The sequence below is a fragment of the Daucus carota genome, chromosome 3 (assembly GCF_001625215.2).
Source record: "Daucus carota subsp. sativus chromosome 3, DH1 v3.0, whole genome shotgun sequence".
NCBI classification, from domain to species: domain Eukaryota; kingdom Viridiplantae; phylum Streptophyta; class Magnoliopsida; order Apiales; family Apiaceae; genus Daucus; species Daucus carota.
In genome coordinates, this window is record NC_030383.2 from 53,671,956 (window position 1) to 53,699,688 (window position 27,733).

The 27,733-nt window shown below is 32.3% G+C and overlaps 3 protein-coding genes and 1 long non-coding RNA gene across 4 annotated transcripts; 2 read left to right on the forward strand and 2 right to left on the reverse strand.

The window, feature by feature from the left end:
- Positions 1–315: 315 nt before the first annotated feature.
- Positions 316–2,664, reverse strand: LOC108213914 (heavy metal-associated isoprenylated plant protein 3). Its single transcript, XM_017385697.2, has 2 exons — positions 2,517–2,664; positions 316–1,318 (listed from the first exon to the last, which is right to left on the reverse strand). Exon 2 carries the CDS (start codon positions 1,285–1,287, stop codon positions 523–525), a length of 765 nt encoding a protein of 254 aa, XP_017241186.1. The 5' UTR covers positions 1,288–1,318; positions 2,517–2,664; the 3' UTR covers positions 316–522.
- A 5,723-nt stretch (positions 2,665–8,387) lies between these two features.
- On the forward strand, positions 8,388–10,790 carry LOC108213452 (uncharacterized). Its single transcript, XR_001805276.2, has 2 exons — positions 8,388–8,616; positions 10,546–10,790. It is a non-coding gene; the product is annotated as an uncharacterized LOC108213452 (long non-coding RNA).
- A 5,967-nt stretch (positions 10,791–16,757) lies between these two features.
- On the forward strand, positions 16,758–20,151 carry LOC108210643 (very-long-chain enoyl-CoA reductase). Its single transcript, XM_017382020.2, has 4 exons — positions 16,758–17,017; positions 17,114–17,153; positions 18,582–19,333; positions 19,794–20,151. Exons 1-4 carry the CDS (start codon positions 16,949–16,951, stop codon positions 19,860–19,862), a joined length of 930 nt encoding a protein of 309 aa, XP_017237509.1. The 5' UTR covers positions 16,758–16,948; the 3' UTR covers positions 19,863–20,151.
- Positions 20,152–21,411: 1,260 nt separating this feature from the next.
- LOC108211023 (uncharacterized) lies at positions 21,412–27,260 on the reverse strand. Its single transcript, XM_017382502.2, has 10 exons — positions 27,067–27,260; positions 26,904–26,952; positions 25,683–25,789; positions 25,062–25,107; positions 23,562–23,696; positions 23,350–23,439; positions 23,105–23,212; positions 22,939–23,022; positions 22,752–22,816; positions 21,412–21,889 (listed from the first exon to the last, which is right to left on the reverse strand). Exons 1-10 carry the CDS (start codon positions 27,180–27,182, stop codon positions 21,703–21,705), a joined length of 987 nt encoding a protein of 328 aa, XP_017237991.1. The 5' UTR covers positions 27,183–27,260; the 3' UTR covers positions 21,412–21,702.
- Between the last annotated feature and the right edge of the window lie 473 nt (positions 27,261–27,733).

A 27,733-nucleotide genomic window follows, 5' to 3' on the forward strand; every position in this document is an offset into this window, starting at 1 on the left:
CAAGCCTAGGTGGAGGGGAGAGAGAATGAAATAAGGTGAGAGAGTGAAAAAGATGGATAGAATGAAAAGATGAACGAGAAGTTGGGTGTTGTGAGAAAGTCGGTGTTAAAATTGGGCAGCGGATCCTTGTGGAGGATGTTAAAAGAATTGAGAATGGCCGGAAAAACAGCGGTCACATCATAAAAGCTGATACTCTAAACCCTAATAAAAACCCTTCTCTTCTTCCTTACAACACCATCTAATCAGTAGAATTAAAACATGGAATTTTGTCATTGTGGTAGGCTTGCAGCGGATAGGTTGCCTGGATAAATCTAGTTACATCAAACAGAGAACTTAACTTATAATTTCATCAGCTCACATTACATAACCATTCACATGCACGTAATGACATCAGACAAAAGCATTTCCAATACACACACAACAATTTCACACACAATGCACACAATAATACTAAAGCAAGAGGTGCAAAAGTTGGGCTTCAAACACAAGCATTAAGTAAACCACTCCACATCCTCAAAAACATCACATAATATTGCAACTTCTGGGATTGTCGTCGCTAAATGTACTATAGAATGGGTGACTATAAGCCAAATCCTGTGGAGGCGGCGGTGCTGGTGGGGGGTAATATACCGGAACCTCTGGAGGCGCTGATGGAAAGTACCCTGGCGGGCCTCGCCACGGGATCCCTTGCGAAATATTCCCATGTGAAGCCATGCATCCACAATTCTTTGGCCGGCCGCACCCATCACAATACTGCTTGTACCTAGCTTCGTTTCTCGAGCAACAAGATTCTTCACCATCATACCTCTCATGCATGGCTTTTCCGGGAGATTTTCTTGCCGAACAAGCTTCACTTTTGCCGCTGAACCCCTGTCCATTTTCATAATCTTCTTTGAAAGTTATCTTCACCCCATCTCTAGTGAGTTCAACAGACTTCAAGCCTTTGATTTCAGACAATTTTTGCAATCGCGATACAACGTCTTCATCATGAATACCATGATACTTATTCACAGGCGACTTGGGTCTTCTCATAATCTTCAAGTCTTTCTGATCAATCAGAGGCTCCCACACCAGCTCCGATTTCTTCCCATTTTTCTGGAGAAGCTTTAGAAGTGTCTGGGGATCTATAGTGCCTGAAATTTTAATCTCTCCCTGCGCCGCATCGATAGAAATTCTGTGCACACCTCCAATATCTTGCAGTAATTTCTTTATTTTCTTCTCACAGCCGCTGCAGTGAATATTGGTCTTCAGAACGAAAGTCTTCGCGGCAACCATCGATTGATCCATTTCAGCGATAGACTTCTAGCTGCTTTGTAATCTGATGCATGATAAAAATGATATCATCAGTGAGTGTATATATAGTGGTAATATTTATTACTTAAAACTAGATCAAGGAAGAAATAAGGGGGAGTTTTGGAATAATAAATTATAATACCTCCGTCTCCTTTTATATGTCTAGTTTCGCTGACCAGTCAACTTTACTTTACTTTTGAATGAAATTTACATATATCATATAATTGAAGAAATTAATAAAAAAATATATCATTAGAAAGTATATTTAGTCTATTTTAATATGAAACTTTCAGATTTTAAAAATAAAAAATATATTATTTGTAATATTTAGTTAAAAAATAGTCAGTTTAACTCTTGAAAACTAAAATAGACATGTAAAAAGGACCCGGAGTATATCATCTTTTTTTACTACGTTCCTGATCTTGTTGTTCCACGAAACATTATTAAAAAACTGGAGTTGACATAAAAATTCTACCTAATCACGAAGACAACATAATAGTTTACAATATTGAAATACCTGAAGTTTTCCAAAGGATAAGTATATTTTTAGACTTCAATATTTTAGTGCAGAGTTTCTTCTTCTCAAATTAAAATTGAGAACATGTCTTGGGACCCCGACTTGGAAAGGAACTTAAAGGTTCATTAAGATTTAACAATGGATTAAACTCTAAACAGCTAGCAATCGATCACTAATATATTCAATAGGCATTTCTTTTTTATTGTTGGTCAAAAAAGAAATCCTTATTTACAAATACGAGTAATAACTCCTTACAATAAACGACAAAGTGGTGGTTATAGTTTCTAAATTTTACAAGATGGTGGGGACTTTAATAAAAATTACATAATAGTGGCCGGAGTTTACTTCCGTCTTTTAATAAAGTGGCGGCCATGAACCTCCGTTAATTTTTCTCCGTTAACTCCAAAAAATTAACAGAAGTTCACAGCCGCCACCTTATTAAAAGGAGGAAGTATATAAAGTCCGGCCATCATTATGTAATTTTTAAACTCCAGCCACCATTATGTAAAATTTGAAAAATTACTTTCACCACTTTATCATTTACTCTAACTCTTTATAAAGCTTGGTAAATTTCAGTCAAAATTGGTTCAATTGGACAAAAAGAAGAACCAGCTAGCTAGCTTATGCAAAACATAAAACAAAAATTGCACTAAAAAGTGAAACATGAAATAAACTGGATACACCTAATTAACGTTAGGATACTTACATTAAAGTTTCTTAGTAGCTTTATTAAAGATATCCGAGCAAGAGGACGAGGGGAGTGATATTAAACAAAGAACTTGGAGATTGAAGTTAAACTTTATTGGTTCGCTATTTATAGACTTAGTTAAAGGCATACTCCATGCTGCAGAAAAAGAAGAAGATGTGAATCAATTATCGAATATAACCTAAAAGGTCGGTGTAGCGCGTCAGCTGATAATGTTAACTTCTAGACATTACATTATACACGCAGTTACGCAGACATAAGGTATACAAGTAAGTCTAGAAGTTGAAAATACAAAGTTTCGATGAAACTGTTGGGTCATTGTACAGCAATTGCACAAATCTACTTCCACAATCTACTCTGAGTATATACATGTATTATGTCATCCATCACCATCAGTGTCGAATTCTCAGGCATTAATTTGTATAAAACTCTTACAATGATGTACACATATAGGTCTCGGCCGACCGTTTTGGAATTTCTGAGAATCTCATTTTTTACAGTCAAGTTCTCTGCGTGCGTAAGTAAACTGCTGAATGTTTAGTTGCCCACTTGCTTGTATAAATTCATAACATTTAGAACTTTATAATACAATAACGGTCATTTTCCCGGCTTTTCTTCCTTTTTCTTTGAAGTGTGTACAGATATATATATATATATATATATATAGGGGCTTATTCCACTACAAACCACACTCTCATACAAACCCAAAAACCACTATTTCCACTCCCATTTTTGCTATGAGCACTCCAATCTTTTTATTATTTTTTTTATTTTTCCGGGGGTCCACTGCTGACATCATCTGCCACGTCAGCGCCTGCTGACGTGGCACTGCCACATCAGCTGCCACGTCAGCACTGGGTCAGCCCGCAGATGACGTGACAGTGCCACGTCAGCAGGTGCTGACGTGGCAGATGACGTGGCATTGCCACGTCAGCAGTGGGTGTGACCCGGTGCTGACGTGGCAGTGCCACGCCAGCAGTGGGGGGACCCCCCTGCGCTGACGTGGCGGGGTGGAAAGTGTAAGTTTGGGGAAGTTGATGGCAAAGCTAGGGGGGTGATATTGTTAGTTTTTAAGAGTTTGGGGGGATATTTGTTTAGTTTTGAAATTGGTTTTTAGGTTTTTATGATAAAGTTGGTTTGTATTTGAACAAACCCCTATATATATATTCTGCATTTTTATTCAAGCAATTCATGTACGAAAAGTCAAAGTCTTTGCCAAATGGAGTATGGTGCAGAAATGGTCCCAACAATTTTTAGGGCAGTCAAAAGAATATGTACCAAATCAGATTATTTAATTTAAAAAAATTGCACTTACAAGTTACATCAGATTTTTTTTTGACATTTACAATTTTTGTTTATAATATTTTATAAATTATCTTTTAAAGTGGTTCTTTACATTTTTATAAAATCAAATCTAGCTCAAAAATTAAAATAAATTATTAAAAAAATGAATGGACGAGTAAAATACCTCACATTGTATAGCATGCGATTATTAATGATGTTAGAGGAAACGTAAAACTTAAAAGAAAATAAAATCGGGAATCCTATTTACTAAAACATGGATTTATTGTGGTTCATTGATCACTCTTTCCTCAGTTTTATATTAATATTTTGACTACTCATTTTTTATTTCTGTTATTTTTTTTAAACTATTTCTATTTCTGTTATTATTTCACAGAATCACTTAATTTATTTTCTTTAATGCTATCGGATGTGTTCGTAAATTAATCTTTTATATCTCAAATTATCAGTATTTGTTTTCAAAAACATGATTTTCCTTAGATAAATGTTTATGGTTGTTAAGGACTATTAAATTAATTAATTAGTGGATATTGAAAACTTTTTTAGAAAAAGAAATATTTTATATATTGTTAAAAATATATTTAGAAATAGTAGATGTAAAAGTAATCATTTTAGAGTTAAAATTTGAGTTGGAGCGAGTATTTCTAGTTGTCAAGGCATAAGGTATCGTATATATTTAGACATATATTTTAATATTTAAAAAATAACTAGTGTAAGAAATAGTTTTAGAAATAAAGTGTGAGTTGGAGTGAGGGTTTGTAGTAGTTAAGGATAGTTCGACTAATTAATTGTAAATAATGTTTTATTCATTATAAGAAATCATTTTAGAGTTGGAATTTTATTTGTAACATTTAAAAACAATTTAACTAATCAATTAATTATGAATAGTGTCTCTTTTGATTATGGAGAATGTAGTTAACTAAATTAATTACACTAATATACCTCATTTCGATTTTAAAACTATTGTATAACTCTTGCAATAATCATCTTTTCGAACTAGTTATATATATGTGTGCCTGATTTTGTTTTGGGCTTTTTTGATAAATACCCAAGTCTAAATTTTTTTTTTGCGAAATACCATTATTATTTAAAACAAAATTGCAAATATATTATCTTTCAAAAAAAAATTGCAAAAATACGGTGGTTGCTTATGCAATCATGTCTGCAACTGCTAGAAACCATATATGCAATAACAAATTCAACTTTGAAATAATCTGTTGAAAATTACATTTTAGTTGCATAATAAGTGGCAAGCGGTTGCAAATGACGAAAAATGAGTGTCCGTGCGGGGCTGATATTAACAACACAAAAGTAACCTGAAAATCAACTAAAAACAAGCACACTTTCTCACCACTAACTCAACAAAACCACGTCCAAGGCTTCAACCACCACCACTTTCCCACCACCAGCTGCATCCACTTCTTCACCTCCATCTGCCACGAGTTCTCCGTCACTCCATCAACTCCGGTACCATCAACGTCTCCACGGACTCCGTTTACCTCACCCTGAAAGACGCACCTCAAACCAGTCACGTCTTCAATCCTCGATTTCATATGCTTTCAGCTCGAGAAAGGGGGAGAAAGAGACAATATTGTTTTGTGGTGTTTAGGGTTAGGGATGAGGAGAGAAAGAAATAGAGGGGGAGGGTTAGTTTTGTGTCCTAAAACTACAATGCAGATTTCTTAGAGAAACAAATAATTGAAGATGGAGTAGTATGTTTCTTATAAAACCACAATGTGAATGCATTCAAAAACAATACAACATATCATTTAACATGATATTGAACAGTACTTATATAGGTTAATCTGATATTTTATATTTAGATAAAAATAAAGATAATTAATAGCACATAAATATTGTTACACATTATGTTATAATAATTTTTACACATTTAATATAGAACTTTATATTAATGATTCAAATAGTTTGATTTTAACTCCTTTGTCCATATTTCCTTCTCTTCTTTCACAAATTTTTAAGTAGATGTTTACCTTTCTTGATGATAGCTAACAAAAATGTACAAGAATCTTTATTTGGTGATGGATGAAATTAGTATTTCCACATCGTCGTCAAATTATAATATGATTTAATATATTATTATCGGTAAGATAGCAATTATACGTGAATACGACGAATGATACGATTTTATTTTTCACGATAACATAAACTACTATGTGGATATGAGGATAACAAAATAGTCTGAATCGAAATCCAAAATTTCAAATTTACTAAATTCAATTTTTTTAATTTGGATTTATTTCTTAAAGCTTGAAAACTATTATACATTCTAATTCAAAAATAGTGAAATAGATAAATTTAAATTATCTTATTTAATTTTTATATACACTTATTCTAAATATAGGAGACTAATTTTGCTAAATAAAAAATGTTAGACCCTGTTGTATCCTCGATATCAAAAATTATTATACGAATGTGAATATTTTATAAACCAAGCCATTATTTTCATGAAAAAGGTTAAAATTTCCACGTACACATTTGAGTTTTACATTAATTCTTAAAATTTATGATCCCTTTTTTAAACTGTATTTGTTTTTCATAAAGTTTTATGTACTTGCAGTTAGTGTGTCACACCAATTGGGATACTCTACTTCGGAAACTATCACATGCTATACTGAACTTCAATTTTCGTTACGAAGTGCACCTTTCCGTTAAAATACTTTAACGCCGTTAATAAATAAGCTCAAAAATAGGGGTAAACTAGTCACTCCATCATCTTCTTTCTCCGCCCCATCAACCCCAATTTCACCATTAAAACATACTTTCAAAATTAAAAATCTTAATATCTCAATGAGTTTTGAGTGATCTAGAAAGTAAAACCCATCATCTTTGTAATCAAATTGAACCTCTTGAGAAACTCTATCAGAATCTTGCATCAAATCTCCTGAAAAATTGGCAAAGTTTAACTTTGATTTGAGGGTTTTAATTCGAATTGGACCTTTCTTGTTCTTTGATTGTTCATGTGTTTTAAGGATGTCTAGTTATAGATCGTTGGATTTCGAGTCTATTGATATATTTCTCTTTTCGATAAAGATTTAGAGTTCGCAGAATTTTTCTTTTCACCGGAGTTCTTCATTTTCTCGGCTAACTTACTGAGTGTTTTTTTATGCTAACTAGTCCATAAGTTTGTTATGACTATGTTGATCGACATTTGTTGAGTTTTGTTTGGTTTAGTTTGATTTTAATATTGTCAGATTTCAAGGAAGTCACTAGCTTTGTTTTGGTTGGCCAAAATCGAAGAAACAAGATGGGTTTGTGTTGATTGATGTGGTTCGAGTGTTGCTCGGTTGTTGATGAAATGATTGGGCTGAAAATTGAGAATAAACAATAATGATTGGGGCTAGTCAGGGCTCGATCGTTTTCTTGAAACTAGCTACCGTTAATCCAATAAAAGGATTGTTAATGCTGAAAATGGGATTAGAAAAGGAGATGACTATTAAAAGACAAATATACCTCTGAATATTCTAACAGCGTTTAATAAAATTGACGGAGATAGACATAATGTAACGAAAATTGAAGTTCAGTGTAGCATGTGATAGTTTCCGAGGTGGAGTATCCCAAGTGGTTTGACACATGACTGTAAGTACACAAAGTGCACTAACCTCTTTTCCATACAAAAATCAAATGAGAAAATAAAATTTTTTTATCACTCAACTTATTGTGTCTTTAGAAATTTACCAATCAACTATAATTTTTTTTTATTTTACTCGCTAATGTGAGGTTCATTTTTTTTTTTTGCCACTAAAGTTAGCTTCAGATTTGATTATAGCATTATATTAATAATTTATAACATTAATAAAATATAGTGGTAGTCTATAATATTTTGATGATTTGATATATGTCTATATCTTTATATATAGTATTTTTATGTCTCCGAGGTCGTTTACCTTGGGTGATAAGAGTTTGACACGCATTTTACGGTTTCCAAAAGATGTAGTTTCATAAATTATTTTATTTATTTCTTTCGAATAAAAATTTAGCGTTTGAATTTTTATACACAAAAAGAAATTCTCAAAAATATTAAGTTATGAAACTATGTTTTATAGGAGTCATAAAGTACTATTACGTAGTAGAAATTGGAAACAAATGAGAGGGACGGAGAGAGTATTAATAACTTAAAATGATATTTTAATAAGATAAAGTTCTTAAAATATATGAAGATAAATTTAAGAGAAATCTCTGACTGAATTGGTCAATCGAAACTTTAATAGTGAAAGATAATGCTTCGTATCATTCAACTAGACTTTATCTTATCAAGGAGGATGAATTATTTGCAGTCATTGATCCATATTGATGATTTAATGAATTTGTAGAATTCTAATTATAATTTATCCTGATATTAGTTTTTTATCGACTCATCTTATGTTATTAGTGTTATATGTATATAACGAAAAAAATATTACATGCTATCACTATTTATTAATGATGCTCCAAAATACGTATTATTATAATGTTAGGCACCAAATCCGAGCCTAAGTTAGTTGGGGGAAAAAAAATCAAAAAAAAAAAAAAAAATTAGTTAAGGAGTAAGTCTCCGAACAATAGATCTCGGTGACAAAAAAATTTACACGAATCAAATTAACTCGTAAACTGCTCGTGTCCAAAGATATTTCTATTTATCGAAATTTGAAGATCAAAAACAGAGCGGCAGAAGATGAAGAAGAAATTCGGAGGGACAAAGCCAGTAGGAACGCCGTCATTGGGCTGGTCAAGTGTCGTCGTAATTGTCTCTCTTCTCGCCGGCGCCTCTGTCGTCCACAACATCTATAAGCCTGATTTGGTACATCTCTCAACCTAATTTCGTGATTAATGTAGTGTTCTCAAACTGTTTGATGAAGTGACCCAAAGAGTAATTGCATTTACTTGTCAATATTATATTGCTTACGCTAGTTGATATTGTACTTGTGGCGAGAATAGTATAACATTGAACCTTATTTAGCATAAAGCAAAAATGTCGGATTAGTTTTGTTTGGGACATAAATTAGTTGCAATCAGTTCATAGTTTTCATATTATAAACCTGAATGGAAGGAAGGTGGAAAATGCAGAAGGGTAATAATCTGGATGATTGTTTTTGTTTTCTATTTAACTATATATGAGGAATGTGGCGCTTAATTCTTCCTTGGATGAGTGATATCATATTTTTTTACGTAACAAATATACTGATGGACTGCATAGGGGACACACACACGCATTCACCGACTTACGGACTGCATATAGTTCTGTTTGTGTTTTTTAGCCTAAACTTTGTTCAGTTCCTCAAAATTGAATATGTGAAGTTATACTGAATCATCTTTCTCAGTAACGAGTTCTGCACGTCTAAGTGACATGCTAGACTGTAGAGGACATATGATGAATTGATGATAGTCTACTGTAGCGTAAATGTATATTTGATTCCCGAACTTTTTGACAATCTGATTATAGCCAACCTATTCATGATTTCTTAAAAAGACATAAACCAGCTAGAATGCTAACAGAAATGCCAAGAGCTTTGGATTATTAGCTTGCTGACGGACATGTTTATGTGCCATATCTTTTATTTTTATATCTATTATTTTTGTATTTGTAGACCGTGTAATTATTTAGTATATGTAGCTTTATGTGGTTCCTATGTGTGAAGATTTGAAATTGGACTGATGAGGAGATTAAGGTGGAAATATTTTATGTGGTGTTATGCCATTGTAATAGCTCAGAATTGATCCTCCCTGTGCTTGAATGTGTTTGTTATCCCTTGTCCATACTCCATATGTCCCCTTAATTTTATGTCATATGTTTTTAAATCTGCATTCAAAATTTTACTTCTGATCAATAGAGAAAGAAATACTCTCTCCGTCCCCCTCATTTGTTTACATTGGGGGACGGGGGCTCGGCACGCAATGCTCTTTAAAATGTAGTTCTTTGGTCATCCATCATGTTATGGACCTTTTTGCCTCCTGGTCCTTTGCTTTTCTATCTGTAGTTCTCATCGCTTCACAGGACTCTTAAATGGTAACAAAAGCTTTGTTATGGGTCAACCTCTACCCCTTCTGGTTTCTTCAGGTTCCAACTTGGTTTTCTTGTTAATCTTGGTTACGCACGACCTACCTACTCAGACTTCAGGTTCATTACTTGGTTTTCTTGTTAAACTGATTGCCCATGACCTTCCTTGGTTTTCTCATTAATTTGATTACCCATGACTACCTACTTGGATCTGGTTTACCCACATCCATGGTACCATTATCCTTGGTTCTTAGTGAAGTGATCTTACGTATGGTGACTGTGTCTGTGTATCAAGTTGGCTCAGTTGGTTGTTTATTTGAGTTTGTTCTTAAACCTTGTTCTTGGTATCCTGGTATTTTCTCAATTTTGCCAATCGGTTCTTTATATCCACGATCTGTTTGTGTTATATTTGTGGATACGATGGAATTGTTTGAACTTGAACTTGTCTTTAATGGGTACTTCCCATTTGTTTATCGGTAAATATTCCATTTGTTATTTGATATTACTGTTATTATTTGGTTGCTTTCTCATAAGAATGTTATTGCTAGTACTCGTTTAACCTGGTTTTTCACATGATTTAGCCATAACCTTCATTTTTTTATCATATTAGTTGAATTATTGCTTTTTGTTTTCGATCTTTTGGAAGGGAACACAAATTGTTTTCTTACCTTTCTAGAACTGTGTCATTCCTCATCTTTCAGTTTTAAAATTTTGTTTTTCTTGTTACTGCAGACTCTCCCTCCAATAGATAGTGTTGGTGCAGCCAAACCAGGACAACCTGAATAACATTGAAGTCCTCTTACCATTGGATCATTTATTTTTGACAGTTGTATTAAAGTATACTAGAGAAATAAAAATAATTATAAGTATTGTTGTTTTTTAGTTGCTGATCGAATTTTGTAGACATCTAATCTAAGCATATCTGGATTCGAATTACTTCTTCTTTTTTCTTATATAAGCCTTTTCTTTTGTAGACATCTATCTAAGCATATCTGGAACCAGTTGGTCGTTGCTGATCAACTGGTTTTAACACCTATTATTTTCTGCAAACTAATGAAATTTGTGCAAGGGAGTGAAGTCCTTTCAATGTGAGAAGTGCCGCATTAGATAATGGCACTAAAATTGAACTCCAATTAAACTCTCTTTCTCTTGAACAAAAATAGAAACCGTGATTAACTGAACAAAACTTGTAAGAATTTCATGCATTCCATTCACTCATCTGTGTAGAAATGGAACACATCTTTCACAAACATTCACCAATCCTCAATGAGGATTACAATGCCAAGGAGAGTGGTGTAATGAACAAATATTCTCATCTAGATCATTTGATCACAGTTGCAGCCTCGTCAACATCGGTGTTCAACTTTTGCTCTAAGAAACCTGTGCAGAATTACCTCCATTTATCAAATACGCAACCTACACCAACCCGCACGAGTCTCTTGAGATTCAATTCAATTGTCTTGATTTTGTATATCTCTGTTGCAAAATATGTGGCATTCGGGTAACGTGGAGTTGTTGCAATTGGGATTTTCTGCATATGTTATGTGTCTACTTGAAATGTGCTATGTTCCATCTTCGGTCCTTGGAGGACCTTAAATTTCATCATCCATCTCATGCGTAACACCCACTAATTTGAAGGCGTATTACAGAACACCATTTATAAACAAATATCTTGTGTCCCATGAGACACAGTCCCGTGTTGCCTGTTCTCGTACTTTCCGAGTCGGACACTTTGACACGTGGATAGATATCGTGTTTGACATTGCAGTCCTTCCTCACGTCCTAGCAACGTAGGGCGTGGCTTCAATGACCCTGCAAGTGATATCTATTATCTACCTTTCATCAACATTGGTGCTAACAATATCATAGGAACAGTACCAGCCTTCAAGTTAAAATGAACATAGCTGCTAGGAGACTTGGTACCATAGTCCTTGCAACAAAGGTTGTGGCTTCACCTCGTAACTATTGATACCAACAACATCATATGTAATCAACCAGTCTAGTAGTTAAAAAATGAAATACTCCGGATATGTTACTAGTAAAATCAAAAGTATATATTTAACAACAAAAGATCACTAGTAAGTTTCTTTTCTTGTATAAAATTTTGGGTCTTCAACTTTTTATAGAAAAAAAGTTAAAAATATAATATACAAGTAGCTATTTTTTACACTTTAAAATGCATGAATAAAGTCAACCGTAACAAAAACTAAAGGATCAAAAGGAGTATTCGCGACTCTCTTCCATAAAGAGTGCTAAAAATCCCCGATTAATTCTTAGAAAATATTTTACTGATTTATCGATTATATTCTGATTTGACTAAGTTTTTTTAATAAATTTTGAATCTAACAGGTCAACCGATTAATTTCGATTCCTGATTTCGACAACCATGTATATACACAGTGTTGTCCAATTTTCAGAGCACAGACCGTAAGTAGCATTGGATACAGTAACTTCTACTACGTCAGGGGTCCTGATCATAAGTTTGGGTTACTTTTTATATTGCTAATTGAACTCGTGTCACTTTGATTAGTAATGTAAATTTAAAGTTATATTAGCATTTGAAGCTGTGAGGATACAAAAGCATAAGAGGTTGGTTTAATTCAACTATTGTTTGTTTGTCACTTGCACATCAAATTTAATGGAGTAAAAATCTATTTTGGGAGTGTAAAACTTGTCCACGATTAAACAAGTTTTTGATTGCGTGCAAGCCATTGTGCGTTTTGCACATCAGCTTGTATTAGTTCACCAAATAATTATATTCTATACATTTTTTCTCTCTCACATCTACACGAACATTGTTGCTTGTGTATTTATATTTACATTTGATTTGACAATTTTCATTGTATAATCTACAATAAATTTGTGTTGGTCCATAAGAAATTACAGTAGCATATTTACGCAAACTAAATATTCGCATGTGAATATAAAAATGCGAATACGTCGAATTATTGAATTTCTGATCCGGTATTCACTTAATTTTTTTTAAAATTATGAATATTTTTTCTGAAAAATCGGACTGATCAATCCGACATTTTGTATAAATTCAAATTAGGATTCGGATCGCTACATTTTATATAATCGAATATTTAGATCCAATCCAATTTTTTATTTGTATTATAAAATTAAATTTATTAGAGAACAACACTGCATAATTATATAAAATATTAAATAATTTCTTATATAATTATATTTTTTATTTTTTATTTTCAAAAGTCACTTTCTTGGAAATTACAATATGTGGGATGAGTTCAAATTAAATATGGATGATACAAAACATTGTAACTGATATTACTATTTTCAATATAAAAGATTAATTATTTTAATTGAATATCAATTAGATAATAATAAATGTCATTTATGAGACTTATTATAAATAAAAATGACCCGTCATCCTTGCGCTAAGACCTTTTAACTCACAATTAGTTTCCCATTTATCGTTGGAAGAAAATCTAAAAATCATTACGTATACATAACAAATTAATATTTTGTATTAAGATTTCAAATATTTAGTTTGTGCATAAACTAGTTGATCTGAACAAAAACTTTATACGTATTTTCAATCAGTAGTTTTATTTTGTAATTTTTTTCCAAATAAAATTTAACACATATATATATATATATGAGTGAGGTTCCAGAGAAAACCTACGTATGAAGAAAACTGAGAAAACCAGTATTAATTACGTACATTGTACGATATTCCTTTTTTAAATGCAATCAGAATATATCCAAATAGAAGGACAATCTTTGACAAAATCTTGTGAATATTTGCATATCTTTTATTTATGGCATTTCCAAAATTCTATTTTCTAGTATCAATTAATGTGACATACATTTCCAAAAATCAATCAATTATCATGAATTTTTGCACATATCATAATGAATATACTAACTTCTAATAAAGCACTTACTGGAATCAATTAAATTATAAATTTAGAAAACATAAGAGCATCTCCAACGGCGTTGGCTATAATCGTCGGCTAAATTGGACCTGGAAGACATTATGTAAAATTTGCTGAACCTGTAAGACATTTTGCTTCAATGGTACTGGCTATATTGGTTGACTATAATTTAAAAATAGTATGTTATTAATATTTTAAATTGTTAAAATAGAATATATCAATTCAATATGGTAATAAATGATGTACAATCTTCCTACAGATTTTCTTACAGACCTGTAGAGGTTCGACAAATTTAGCCATCCATAGGAGGTTGGCTAAATTTATAGACAACAGGTGAGCATGGTTGGAGTTGAGATTTTGGAGCTGTTGGCTATTTTTTTTATTTTAGGTATGCCAACTCACTTTTTAGCCAATGGCTTTAGATGGTTGGAGATGCTCTAAGCTTTTACTAAATGTCATACTAATAAATACATTAAGATTCCATTATAGATTTTATTAATATTCTATCAAGTGTCATATGAGTGTTATTAAGATTCTACTAAGTAATTCGCTAATGACATTAGATTTCTGCTATTTAATATTCAATATATTTATTATATATTAAATTCTATTATATGATTCTTTTTTTGATGAATATTATATGATTCTTTAATTATACTCCCTCCGTCCCAAAATAGTTGTCACATTTCTATTTTTGTTGGTCAAATTGACTAAGTTTTGATCAAATATTATAAGTCAATCACTCATTATTTTAAAAAACTGAAAATTACATCTTAAAGTAGATTAAAAGTTATTTCCGGTGACATATTTTTTTTATTTTGTCAATTGATAAAATATTAATAAATTTCAGTCAAACTTTAGTCAATTTGACCGGCACAAAACCAAATGTGACAACTATTTTGGGACGGAGGGAGTATATTAAAATTGTAATAAGATTCTATTAACAATATAAAATTATTATAAGTTTCTAAATCATGTGAATGAGTTTATTTTATAGATACATTAAGATTCTAATAAAAACTTTCATAAGATGATTCGTTAGAACAATGGTTAAAGATTCGTTAGGAAAACAGGCAGAACACACTAAAAAAAATCTTGTATTATATATAATCAAACTAAAATTTGTGATAAAACTTTTAGCAGAATCTTAGTTTATATATTCAATAAGTTTGATAATAAAATTAATAATTAAAATAAATTAAATCACAAAATTAATAAAATTAGCTATAATTTATAATATGTTATATGTTAAACACTTAATAGAATCTTAATATTCTTAATATATATAGAAGATTCTCTAAAATATTTTATTATTTTTAGTAATAAATATTTGTATCGTGCAAGATTCTTTTTGAATATTTAATTTTTTTTATACAAATTATTCACCCTATAATATTCTTTGACTCTTCAAATATTTTCAAATTAATATTATTTTGAAGAATTACAAACTAATTAATGTTAAAGAATCCTAATTCAAAAATTATAATAATATTTAAAAGAACACTTCAAGAAACTTTCAAATGTTAAACGAATACTTAGTTCCCACTAGATTTTTCAAATATTTATTACTAGAAATAATAAAATATTTTAGAGAATCTTCAATATATATATTAATAATGTTAAGATTCTATTAAGTGTTTGACTTATAACATAATTAATAACGTTAAGATTCTATTACATTAATAATGTTAAGATTCTATTAAGTGTTTGATCTATAGCATAATTTAAATTTTAACTAATTTTATTAGTTTGATGATTTAATTTAATTTAATTATTAAGTTTATTATTAAACTTATTTAATAAATAAACTAAGATTCTGCTAAAGGTTTTATTATGAATTTTGATAGTTTGATTATATATAATACAAATATTTTTTTAATGTGTTCTACATGTGTTCCTAACGAATCTCTAACCATTGTTTTCACGAATCTTCTTATAATTTTTTTATTGGAATTTTAATGTATTTATAAAATATATTCATTCACATGATTTAGAAACTTATGGTAATTTTATATTGTTAGTGTAATGTTATTATAATTTTAATAATATTGTTAAATATCTCCGATACGAGATTCTCCAATATATTCTATCATTCTGAATCAAGAATTTTTTTAAATATGTATATACAAGATTCTCTGAGATATTTTGTTACAAATATTATATGTTAAATGTAAAGTAGTATTTTTTTAAGAAATATTTTCAAGGTGAATCTTTTAAAATTTGAAATTTGAAATCTGAAATTTGAAATTCGAATTGAATATACATTAAATGATTGATTGATTAAGATATGAAGAATCTATTTAAAGCTGGTATTAATGTGTGATTGATTTGGGATATATTTATGTTACAAAATTGCCCTGTATACGCTAGATTTGATTGACATGATTAATTATTACAATACAGTATATTATTAAATACGCATACGTGATCAACGGTGATTAGCAGGGTTTCTCGGTTTTCTTGATAAGCTGAGTTTTCTTAGGATCCTCCGCCTATATATATATATGGAAAAAAAATAAAAAATTTAACACATATATATATATGGAAAAAAAAAATTTAACACATATATATTATCAAAATATTTAAATTTTACGTTTTATTATAAATCGAAACTCCCCCGTAAAGACTAAAACCTAAACTAAAAGAAGGCTCGAAACGGTTCGGTCATCTACCCCTAACTAGAGATGTTCAAAAAATCCGAAATCTGAAATCCGATCTGATCCGATCTGGAAAAAAATCTGAAAAATCCGATCCGAAAAAAACCCGGTCTGGCCCGGCCCGGCCCGAGGGCCTAAAACAGGCCTAATATTTTCAAAAAAACCCGGATAAAATCCGGATTTTTGAAAAATCCGGGCTTTTTATAACTAAACCGGGCCTAGTATTTTTGGAAAAGCCCGGCCCGGCCCGGCCCGATTTTTAAAAAAGCCCGGCCCGATCTGGTTTGAAAAAAATCCGGATTTTTTTGGCCCGGTCTGGATCTGGCCCGAACAGATCTTTTGTGCATCTCTACCCCTAACCACATCCTTAAACACTCACAATGTGTGTGGGCCTATCCTAAACCCCCAACTGTATTTTACCCTTCACCCATCACAATAAATATAATTGATTATATCTACATTTTTCTATCAGTCTTGTTCGCTTAGATCTTGTTCACTGAATCTTGTTCTTTAAATTCTTCAAAAGGGTCTCCTCAAAACTGCAAATCTTGAACTGGGTCACTCTCATTTTCGGAGAATATGAAGGTCACTGTCACTACACGAAGTGGTAGAGAGCTCATCAAGGGTCAGCTTGAGCTCAATGATTCTGTAAGTTTTGTGATTTTTTTAGAAGGGTTTTGCTCCTTTTTTATGTTTTTGTTGAATTGAATTGTGTATATTGTTTGTGGTTTTTTTTTTATGCAGGCTACTGTGACTGATCTGCAGGAGGCAATTCATAAGCGGAGTAAGTGATGCTTACAAAGTTGAGATTTTGAAATTGAAAATTTTGTGTACTTGAATAATTAATTTTTGGTAGCTGTTATGTTTGTTGAAATCACTGTCACCAAGAGATATGGATCAACATTCTTGAAATTCAATAGTCTTTAGTAATATGATCATCGGTCTGTAGTGCGTAGGCTTCCTAAGTTTATACTGAAACAAACATGTATATGTATCGTATTAGTTTTTAAGATTAGGCAACTAAGTAGTGTACGGTGAATTAATGCACACGAGACTAGATACAGTAATACAGAAAGTTTGTTGCATATCATCGTCCATGTTTGCCATTGTTGTTTTTGACAGATTCTCAAGAGGCTATAATTTGAAAAGAAAATTAAAAGATTGGGAAGAGAAATTATTGTTATGTGTGTGGGGTAAGAGCTGTGAATATGTGATCAACTCATTGTGTCATTGATATTCTGATCGATGTAAGCTTAATCGAGTTTCTTAGGACTCATAGCCTACAGGACGGCCCAAGCCCGCTCAGTAACTATTTTCAGATTCTATTTAGCAAAAAATAAAAAACAAACAACTACTTTGAGATTCTGTGCACTAATTTTATGTTGTCATTGTTGCTGACATCAAAGTAATACCCAATAAACTTTCTTTCCATTGACTACAAAACTTTGATGATATTTGTAGTAGTGTCAAGGAGAGGATAGCCTATAAATTCCTACATTAAAGTGTTTTGTATCTGCAAAAGGAACGTTGTTAGTTTCTTACATGATTTTTTCCCTAATTATGAGATACGCTAAAACTTATGGTGGAGAAAATGGTAAGATTTTACGTTAGTTCTAAAGAATCCATGAATTTGTAAAAATATGCATAAGTGGAACACCCCTCCTTTATATGCCTTTGTGGATATCAAGTCTAGACAAGGCCTTGTAGGATTATGTGTCTTTTTTACACTGACTCTAAAAGCAAGTTCTAATTTATTTTTATTTTTTTAATGTTGTATTATGTTCTTTCCGCTTGCACAAATATGAAGGGACTTATCACTTAAATGAAGATGATGTCATTATTCAGCTATAGCACATTGATAATAAACTTGCCCATATATGCTAGTCATTCTGAGTGCTATATAACAATGACTGGGTTTTTGTATATATATTTTTTCTCATGAATGATGGCAATTATTTCTTTATAGAGGAGCATTTGAAAATGTGATAGCAATATCTCATGAGCTCTTAAAGAGCTGTGCTGGTAGTTTTTTAAACAAATAAATTTTGTTAATAGAAATTGACATTGATTTACATTTTTAAATCAGTGTTGTGGACTTCTGGTTTCTATTTTATGCTAATTACTTCTTGAACATGCCTTCTCTATGCCCATATTATTGCTTGTGATTAGACTTTAGGTCGTATTTTTGACATGCATGTCTTATTTTGAACAGCCAAGAAATACTATCCCTCCAGACAGAGGCTAACCCTCCCGATTAAACCTGGCTCAAAGGAGAAGCCTACTGTTCTTCAGTCTAAGAAAAGTCTCAAAGAGTATACTGATGGCAATATAGACCAATTAACAATAGTGTTCAAGGACTTAGGTCCTCAAGTTTCATATCCTATACTCTTCTTTTGGGAATACTTGGGTCCTCTTCTTATCTATCCAATCTTTTACTTCTTCCCTGTATACCAATACCTTGGATTCAAAGGGGAGCGTGTAATCCACCCCGTTCAAACTTATGCCTTGTATTACTGGTGCTTCCACTACTTTAAACGGATCATGGAAACATTTTTTGTCCATCGTTTCAGCCATGCAACATCACCACTTTCGAATGTGTTTCGAAACTGTGCTTATTACTGGTCTTTTGGTGCTTACATTGCTTACTATGTCAATCACCCTCTGTATACACCAGTAACTGACCTTCAAATGAAAATTGGATTTGGTTTTGGTATCCTTTGTCAAGTTTCCAACCTCTATTGCCATATAATACTGAGGAACCTTCGGGGTGACGGAAGTGGAGGCTATCAGATCCCAAGTGGATTTTTGTTCAATATTGTGACTTGTGCAAATTACACCACAGAAATATATCAGTGGCTGGGCTTCAATATTGCAACACAGACTGTTGCAGGCTATGTCTTTTTGTTTGTTGCTGCTTTTATCATGACGAACTGGGCTCTTGCAAAGCACCGTCGTTTAAAGAGGGTAACTCTCTTTTCTTTGTTTAACCTGGCAGAATTATATTCAGGACAGGCTTATACGTACATCTATACTCAGACTCTACTCTATTAAGAATTATATGCAGTCTAGGTTTTATATATACATATATGCGCATATTCTACTTAATTAAGAAATTTTATGGTTTCAAATCAAAGACATATCTAGATTCCATCTGAGCATTATCGTTTTTATCACTGCATTGCACTTCTGACTAATACTAAATTTTGATTCTTAAACATGAGCACTAAATTTTGGTTGGTCTTTGAGATGCATCTTAAATTTCTGAGTATCAGCATGAATCTTGTTACATGTGTTGGTTTTCCCTAGGATTGTTGCTACAACTTTCTTGATGAATAAAAAAGGTCTTGCCAGGAGATTTTAATTTATCCTATACTGCTATACCTTGAGTTCCATTATATATTCTGCATTGTTTTTTAACTTGCAGCTCTTTGACGGGAAGGAAGGCCGACCTAAGTATCCCAGAAGATGGGTGATACTACCCCCATTTCTGTAAGCGGTTATCGACCTTGAGACTAATCTCTTCGGTTCAGAGATCAGGATTCAGCAAAACTCAAATGTAACCTTTGCTCGTTATTGCAGTAGTTTACGGTTGAAAACTTTGTCAGGGATTTAAGGATTAAGGATTTGCCCTTTTTATTGATTATCATGATTGCTTATATATTCATAGACATTGTATTTGTAGTGGACAAACAGTTCCATCTCCATTAAAATTGCTTGAGACTATCTTTAATGTATGAAATTACTTCCTTCTCAAATTCAAATGCTCAGCTTATTGGTACTCATTTTCAAATTCTTCTACTTCTTGTGAGTCTCAGATGAGAGTTTGTTTTGACCTAATTGAATATTTCAAATCTATCCTTTTTTAAATTGCCAAATCAAAATTTACTTTTGGCTTTTTCAACGCAGCATTTTGTATAGCCTTGGTTTATTTGCAGGAGTAATATCCTTCACAGGGAACATGTTCTTACGATTTGATTCATGACATGTGTGTGTGTGAGTGAGGTCAAAAATATACATGAATTATTAAAAAAAAGGTTACAGATCAGACAAGAAGATATGACAATCAGACAAGAAAACCTTGAATAGATAAAAATGACGGAAGACATGATAAAAATGACGGAAGACATGACAAGCAGATAAGAAGACATGACAAGGGAATGAGAAGATATGAATGACGGAAGACATGACAAGCAGATAAGAAAACATGACAAGGGAATATGGCAGCCTCGAAAGAAATGGAGACCAGAGGAATCCGGAAAAGTTGGAAAAGATGGCACCCGGAATAATTCATGAACAAAATGATTATTGTAAAATAGAAAGGATCCGATTCAGTCAAGTTTTAAATTTAAAAGTAAAATTTGTTAAAATTAAGAAAAGTCTTTGGATTCAAAGTGAATATTGTAACCACCGAAGGATCTCTGTGTAAGAGACCTTCAGTCAGCAGAGATTATGAGTTAAAATGGACCACTATAACTCAGTCGAAAACGATGTCCCAACAAATTAAGAACATTGATGAAAACTAAGGGCCAGGTATCTTCTGTTGTATCTCCCTGATCAACAAGAATAGTTTCTACTTAAAATCTTGCAATTTCTTTTCTTAATCATGATTAGCATAATAGTGTACTTATATTAATGTCTTGTACAGTGTACCTGGAGAAATTAATTAGCAAAACCAGATCAATCGGTTTTCTTAGATTATATTAAATGCTGATTCCGTAAAAATTTTAAGTAAAATTTTCACATTCAGTAGTGGTCCATATTTCAGCTGGAACTGTTGGAATGAATTTTCAATTTCCTACTTTTTCTTTAATTTTACATAACTGTCTCTAATGTATCATTATCTGCTATTGTTACTGATTACATTGTTCAGTATACTATATCTTTTTTTTTTTGTAAATTATATGTACAGCAGTACAGGTAAAAACTGGTTTAATACTCATTCTGCAGCAGAAGAACATATATTCCTCGACAGAAATGACTGGATCTGCTTTACTGAAAACTGATATACAATTTACCCCCAAAAGTGGCATATCCATTATCCAGATATAAATATAATATGCTTACATTAAAATCTAGCAGTAAAATGTTATAGACAAGTGACAGCATTGTGAACAGGTAAATTGTACAACTATATAGGTAAATGTTTGCATCACTTCTCGTAAGTAAGAAAACTGTGGATAAAACTCTGGTTATCCATGATCTAAGCCCTCTGCAAGAGTGATTCTACTGTCACATCATTGCTGAACTAGTGTTACAGAAAAGATCATTTTTTCCCGAGCAGGAAAATTTGAACTCCTGATGTCTCATCATTAACAAGTTTTCATTGCTGAGTATCACGTACGAATCCTCCAGATTCCGGACCTGTATCCCAAAGACATTAGTGCCATCTCCCACAGCATGTTTGGGATGCTTAGAGGATTGACCTTGGATCCAGGTATTTCAGACCAGTTCACTGATATCTCAATTATAGGGATCTGAAACCATTTGCATAGATAAACTAGCTCAACATCAAAGCACCACCTACACAAAGTCAATGTCCATTGATCAATTCTATAAGTTATTAGTGTAGTAAATATAAAGAGCCAGAGAGTTCCTTCAAGATTACAAACAAGTGCCCGCACACAGATGCAATCATATTTAGGCACAGACAAGATCATTTTGCCAGGGGGAATCAGGTACTCTTATATTTGGTGTAACCTAAATTAGCAAAGATTATTTAAATAACTTTTATATTTTGTAGTCTGTAGATGCTTCATTTGAAAATCAGTTACTTATTCTATTGTATACATTAATCAAGAAAAGTTTAACAGAAATGAACATTTGCTATTGGGAGCAGCGATGAAAAACTTCATCATCTTATAGGGTTTAATGGCAGTTTGGTTTGTTAATATACTGGATTTACAGACATCCTCCTATTTAGATGCTAAACTGAAAGAAGAAAAATTAGATGTCTACAAGGACGAATTTATGTTTCTGAAAAACATGCATACCCCATAGCTTACTGATACGGCAGCAGATCTAGGCATTCGATTTTGGGACTTCACTTCGCACCTAGCTGTACTGTCATGCTTCCATTTACACGTAGAAATATGCATATAAAATAAATTTAATTCGGTTGCTAATTCATTGTTTGATTAAGCTTCTCCTTGGCATGCTGATAATCACTATAAATAAAGCTTCATTATTCAATACTATTCTTCATGATCATGAGAAGGAAACCCATTGTAAACATTTTATGAATAGTAAATCAAAAATTAGATTAAAACCACACATTTACTTTGTTAATTCCCATCTGCTTGACTACAATGTTTAAATATGAAAAGTTGGAAGGAGTATACAGGTGGCCACCAAAAAAACATATTTAACTTTAAATCAAGTTTACCTTTTTAAACGAATGTTGGAAAAGAGCTTCCGTGCGGCAGCTCTAGTGAACATCTTAAAACCACACTGACATAGAAAAATAGAATCAGGCTACGAGGAATCAAGATTTTAATTACTTCAGCTGACTTCCCAGAATATATTTAGTTCTTTTGTAAAAGTGTAATAAATGATTACAAGAGCATATTTACCTGAGTGTCACGAATTCCAGGACCCGCAGCCAAGAGAACCACAACATGGAAACCTTTCATCAAAAAATTGCGATACCACTTCCGCTGAATCATAATGTCAATCATTTCCATAATATCATTTAATTTTTATAAACAACGATAAAAGAAAGTAGGAAGTTCACCGAACTGTAGCTAAGGCTTTCTTCTCAAGATGAGCACGAGAACCAATGGCAACAATAGGAATATCTGAAAATTTTGGACTTGAATCATTTTCCTTTTTCGCAAATGCAGAGATCTGTTGCAAAAAAAAATAATAATAATAATGTTATTTTAATGACTCTCCTTTGCCAAACTATCAAAACGAAAATCAATTTAAAACAACAATTATTACACAAATAATTAAAGCAAGCGATTACAACCGACACTGCGAACCTGTTTTTCAAGTTTTTCCAGGTCATCCACTTGTGTAGCTCCATCAGCATCCAGCATCAAAAGTAATTCTCCCCGTGAATGAAGCATTCCCTGTATAGAAATTGCTTTCGCAAAAAGCAAAGAGATTCAATTACTTGTCATGACATATAAAAAGAACTTGCGACTTATCTGCAATGTTAAGAGATCTGACAATTAATGAAGATTGGACTAACTTTTCGTATAGCCTCTCCCTTCCCAAAGTTTCTTCCAAGAAGAATAACCCTGATATTGTCTACAGTGTATCTCCGCACAAAGTCAAAAGCTACTCTCTTAGTTCCGTCAACACTTCCATCATCAACAATTATAACCTATTGATGAATTCACAAAAATTAATCACTGACACGAAGACTTAGCAGATCAAAATCATATATCAATCCTTGGCAATACATCAATAAAGACTACAAATTTGATGATAGTACCTACAGATTTGATGATAGTACAACTACAATACATTTTCAATGAGCAGAATTTCCAATACCACATAGTAACACAACCTTAGCTTGAACCTTTTAAAGGACTATCTGAAGTTAATATCAAAGTATATCACAAGTAACATGTACAGTTGTTAAGAATTTTAGTTACTCACAATAAATTTACGATTTCCATTTTGTGCTCACTTAACTCTTTCATGATTTATTCCAACTCTTTTAAAAGTAGTACAGGAATAAGTTTTGACTCCTAAGTTGAAATAGTGATTTTCTCACTTAATCTTCCTATCAGTTTTGCAAGGTCAACATAGTAACAAGTAACAGCAAAATATATTTGACCTACCTGAGACCTCTTAAATACTGAAAAACTACATCTGGCATAACATTTGTGAACCTTTTTCATATTCCCACAAACAATATTTCCAAAACACTTTGCTTTCTCACAACATAAACAATTATCTTCTGGTTCTCCAATCATGTGCATAAAAGTGTTGCTTTAGTTATACTTTGTAGCTTGTTTGCAATGTTATTTAGATTCTCTCGCCTATGAAATATAAATAAACTCATTATTAAGTAGGGCAAATAGGCTTTAGAAATAAGATGCTTCAGATCTCAGCCATCCTAATATTTGCCGATGTATAATCTTGGAACCTCAGGGAATCCCTTCTTCCCTGCAGTCATCAGTAATCAAATCACTCCTATTCTTTTCGCCTTGAGTTAAATTGTCTACTATACCCTCACTACTCCAGTGCTCAACATGCATCAACATGTTCCTTCTCTAGAAGGGTCAATATACTTTAAGTCATTGAATGGGGATTGTTGTTTGATGGAGACGGTTCAAAAATATGTTAAATTTGTTTCCCGAAAGTCGTGTTTCAAGATAGTGTTGTTTTCATTTTAGGTTGTTAGCAATCCTGAAGAGCAAAAATGAAATTCAGAATTAAAAATTGAGGAAAGAAGAAGATGCTGGGAAATAAAATGTTAGGACAATCGCACTGAATTTAATGCTTGCTTCACCTCAATTTTAAACTTTAATTTCATCTATCTCACATAAAACATAGTTGTATATCTTGCTTAACCTAAAACCCTAAAGTGATTAATGTATGAGTTGGCAGAAACAAAGGAACCACAAATATGTTCAAGCTGTAGCAAAATTGTATAAAGTCAACATTTATCTGTTTCTGAAAATCTCAAGATGACAGGAAAGAATACAGAAACTCTAAATGAATGAGATTGAATAGGTACCTCATAAGTAAAGGATTTGTCCTTCGCAGCACGTCGTTGGAGATAACTACAGCAGATATCCAAGTATCATTATGACACTCAAATTCATAGCATATTTAAATCAAAATTGTCATGACACTTGTACACATATATATGAAAGTAATACATACTTGCACCCAACCACTTATTTCATCAGAAAGTATACCCTCACAGAGGAAAGGTCACCAAGTAATAAACAGAGGAAGGTCACCAAGTAATAAAAAGTACTTCAAATCTTAAATGGCAACAATTTACAGCATAAACATGTTTACAACATTTTCTACATATGCTCATTCTAGTTGAAAAACAAAGAACTTATCAATCAATTCTTGCCCTATTACTCTCTTACATACCTTATCTCTCCTTCACCACCACTACTTCCAATCATATCCATTCTTCTTCAAGAACCAATTCCCAGTATGCAATTATAATAAAACCTATATTCTATGGCATTAAAATTACAAAATAATACAAGTGTCAACAAAACAAATGGTGACCTGTAGTAAACCGTGACAGAGAGTTCTATTTAACTAAATGTCTCACATTAACTATTCACCGAGAGAGTGATTCCAAAAATGGATACATCATAATATTGGAGCTTACTTCATAGTTTCTTCAAGAGCTCCTGGAAGCCTGAGCTCTTCGTTGAAGGCAGGGACAACTAATGATAAGTACTTTTCAGCAGGATCAGAGATGTAAGGACATGGCACCTGAGATAGATAAAGTAACTCATTATAGCATGTCCGCAAATTTTCAAATAGATTTACCAATCATCCCATAGCTAATATAATACTGAAGTAGCCTCTTAAGTGCTGAAGAACGGTGTACCCTGTTGTGCTATAAAAAGAACTGTAAGCCACAGAGACTACATATGGCTTGGAAAGTATTGCGCTACATACCCAAAGTCCACATTAAAAAAAAACTATGTAGGATTTGGAAATCTTTAAAAAGTATCTACATGTATAAGAAATATGTGTTCACATTATTGCTCCATGAGATAATTCGCCATTTTTGTATATATTTAAGGGAATACTTAACATTAATTTTACATACATATTAAAATCCAGTATCTAATTCAAATCCTAAAACCCCATAGACAGTTGGAAAAGCACTTCAAGAAACGTAAATCTCACACTTGTAAAAAAATAAAAACATTACAAAATTGTGTATATGATGTCCAGATGAAATATTAGAGGACAATTTAGGAACTTCTGTTTTGATTTAGGTAATAATGATTAGTTTCATTTTACAAAAATAGATTAGTATCCCGTTCAAGACTGAACGCGTTAGAACAATAAAGTCAACTAAAATATCCAATCAATATCTATTCGAAACTTGCTCTCATACATACAGCTTAGATCAAAGTATTCAAATCCTAATTCTACTTAATTACTTTTAATTTGCCAGACAATCATTAAAATAGCCTCACCCCGGCTAAAATTGAAGTCAGAAGCTAAATGTAAAATTCCATTAATCCAGCAAAAACAATACAGCTACAGATGCTATCATGCTACCAAACACCAAAATCACAAGCATCCATACCAGATAACATTCATCACAACATAACAACAAATCAATTAAATTTTAAACACAACACATATACATCTATTAATCTGTTTTAACGTATCTCCAACTCTACTTCATTACTTCCGATAGATCACAAACTCATTACAAATACCTACCACCACCTATCATCTAGTCTCTATGTTCAACAATCGAGTTCAAACAACACGTGACATTCGTATAATTAATACAACATAGCAGCGAATTACATAAAAATACAAACAAAAACACATGTAAACATGATCACATAAGAGAATTTACCGGATTCAGCGAATTCGGATCCTCCATAACCGGATGCGCCTCCAAATGCCTGTCACCACAAACACACAACACATTTTAATCATAAAACACAAATACACACAGCTATACTTACAAAAACACAAAACGAGTGAAATTAGGGTTCGGAGGAGCTGAAAAAACGTACGAGTGATTGAATTTTCTCCGATTAGTTTCGAAAACAATAGCAATCACTAATCCAATTGCTAAAACTACAAGTACAATTAGAATCAACAATACGATCGTTGTTAATCCCCATTCCATTGTTTGGATTCGTGAACGTAACTACTTGTTGGAGTGCTAGAGTCGTTGAGTTTGAGTTCTAGTGGTGGTTGAAAAATGGTGTACTGGATGGGTCCGGGCTATTTTTCATAGGCTAGCCCACTTGCTTTGGGCTCATTACGAGCTTTACTCGGGCCTGCTTGATCACTTGTGTCAATGTTAATCCATGTGGAGGGTGGTTTGTATATAACTCGTACCTTCGAATTTTTAATTAGGAAATATTTCTTTAGAAATTAAACCCTAAATATTGTTCTTGATTATTTCAAATAAAAATAAGAATCTTAGTATTAGTTAAAACTCGTGTAATGCACTGTTTTATTTGCCATTTATATAGTTACGTGTTTTCTTATTGAAATTGTATATAAAATGCATTTTTGGGATAATAATGTTTTTTCTAATGTAGAGAACTAAATTTTGATCTTTGAATAATATAAAAAACAACAAATTTTCAATTGTATAGTTAGATGATGGAGTTCTGTTAGGCTCCAATCTCATTGATCTCATTGAAAATGATGATTGTACAAAAAATTTCA

Bases quoted from the DNA above. Each gene is read 5' to 3' on its own strand.
- LOC108211023 (XM_017382502.2), bottom strand. From the start codon at position 27,182: ATGGAATGGGGATTAACAACGATCGTATTGTTGATTCTAATTGTACTT. The intron at 23,440-23,561 runs GTTAGTCCAATC...ATTTCTATACAG, and splicing joins AGGGAGAGGCTATACGAAAA to GGAATGCTTCATTCACGGGG. The intron at 22,817-22,938 runs GTAAATATGCTC...TTTCTATGTCAG, and splicing joins CTGGAATTCGTGACACTCAG to TGTGGTTTTAAGATGTTCAC.
- LOC108213914 (XM_017385697.2), bottom strand. From the start codon at position 1,287: ATGGATCAATCGATGGTTGCCGCGAAGACTTTCGTTCTGAAGACCAAT.
- LOC108210643 (XM_017382020.2), top strand. From the start codon at position 16,949: ATGAAGGTCACTGTCACTACACGAAGTGGTAGAGAGCTCATCAAGGGT. The intron at 17,018-17,113 runs GTAAGTTTTGTG...TTTTTTATGCAG, and splicing joins AGCTTGAGCTCAATGATTCT to GCTACTGTGACTGATCTGCA. The intron at 19,334-19,793 runs GTAACTCTCTTT...TTTAACTTGCAG, and splicing joins AGCACCGTCGTTTAAAGAGG to CTCTTTGACGGGAAGGAAGG.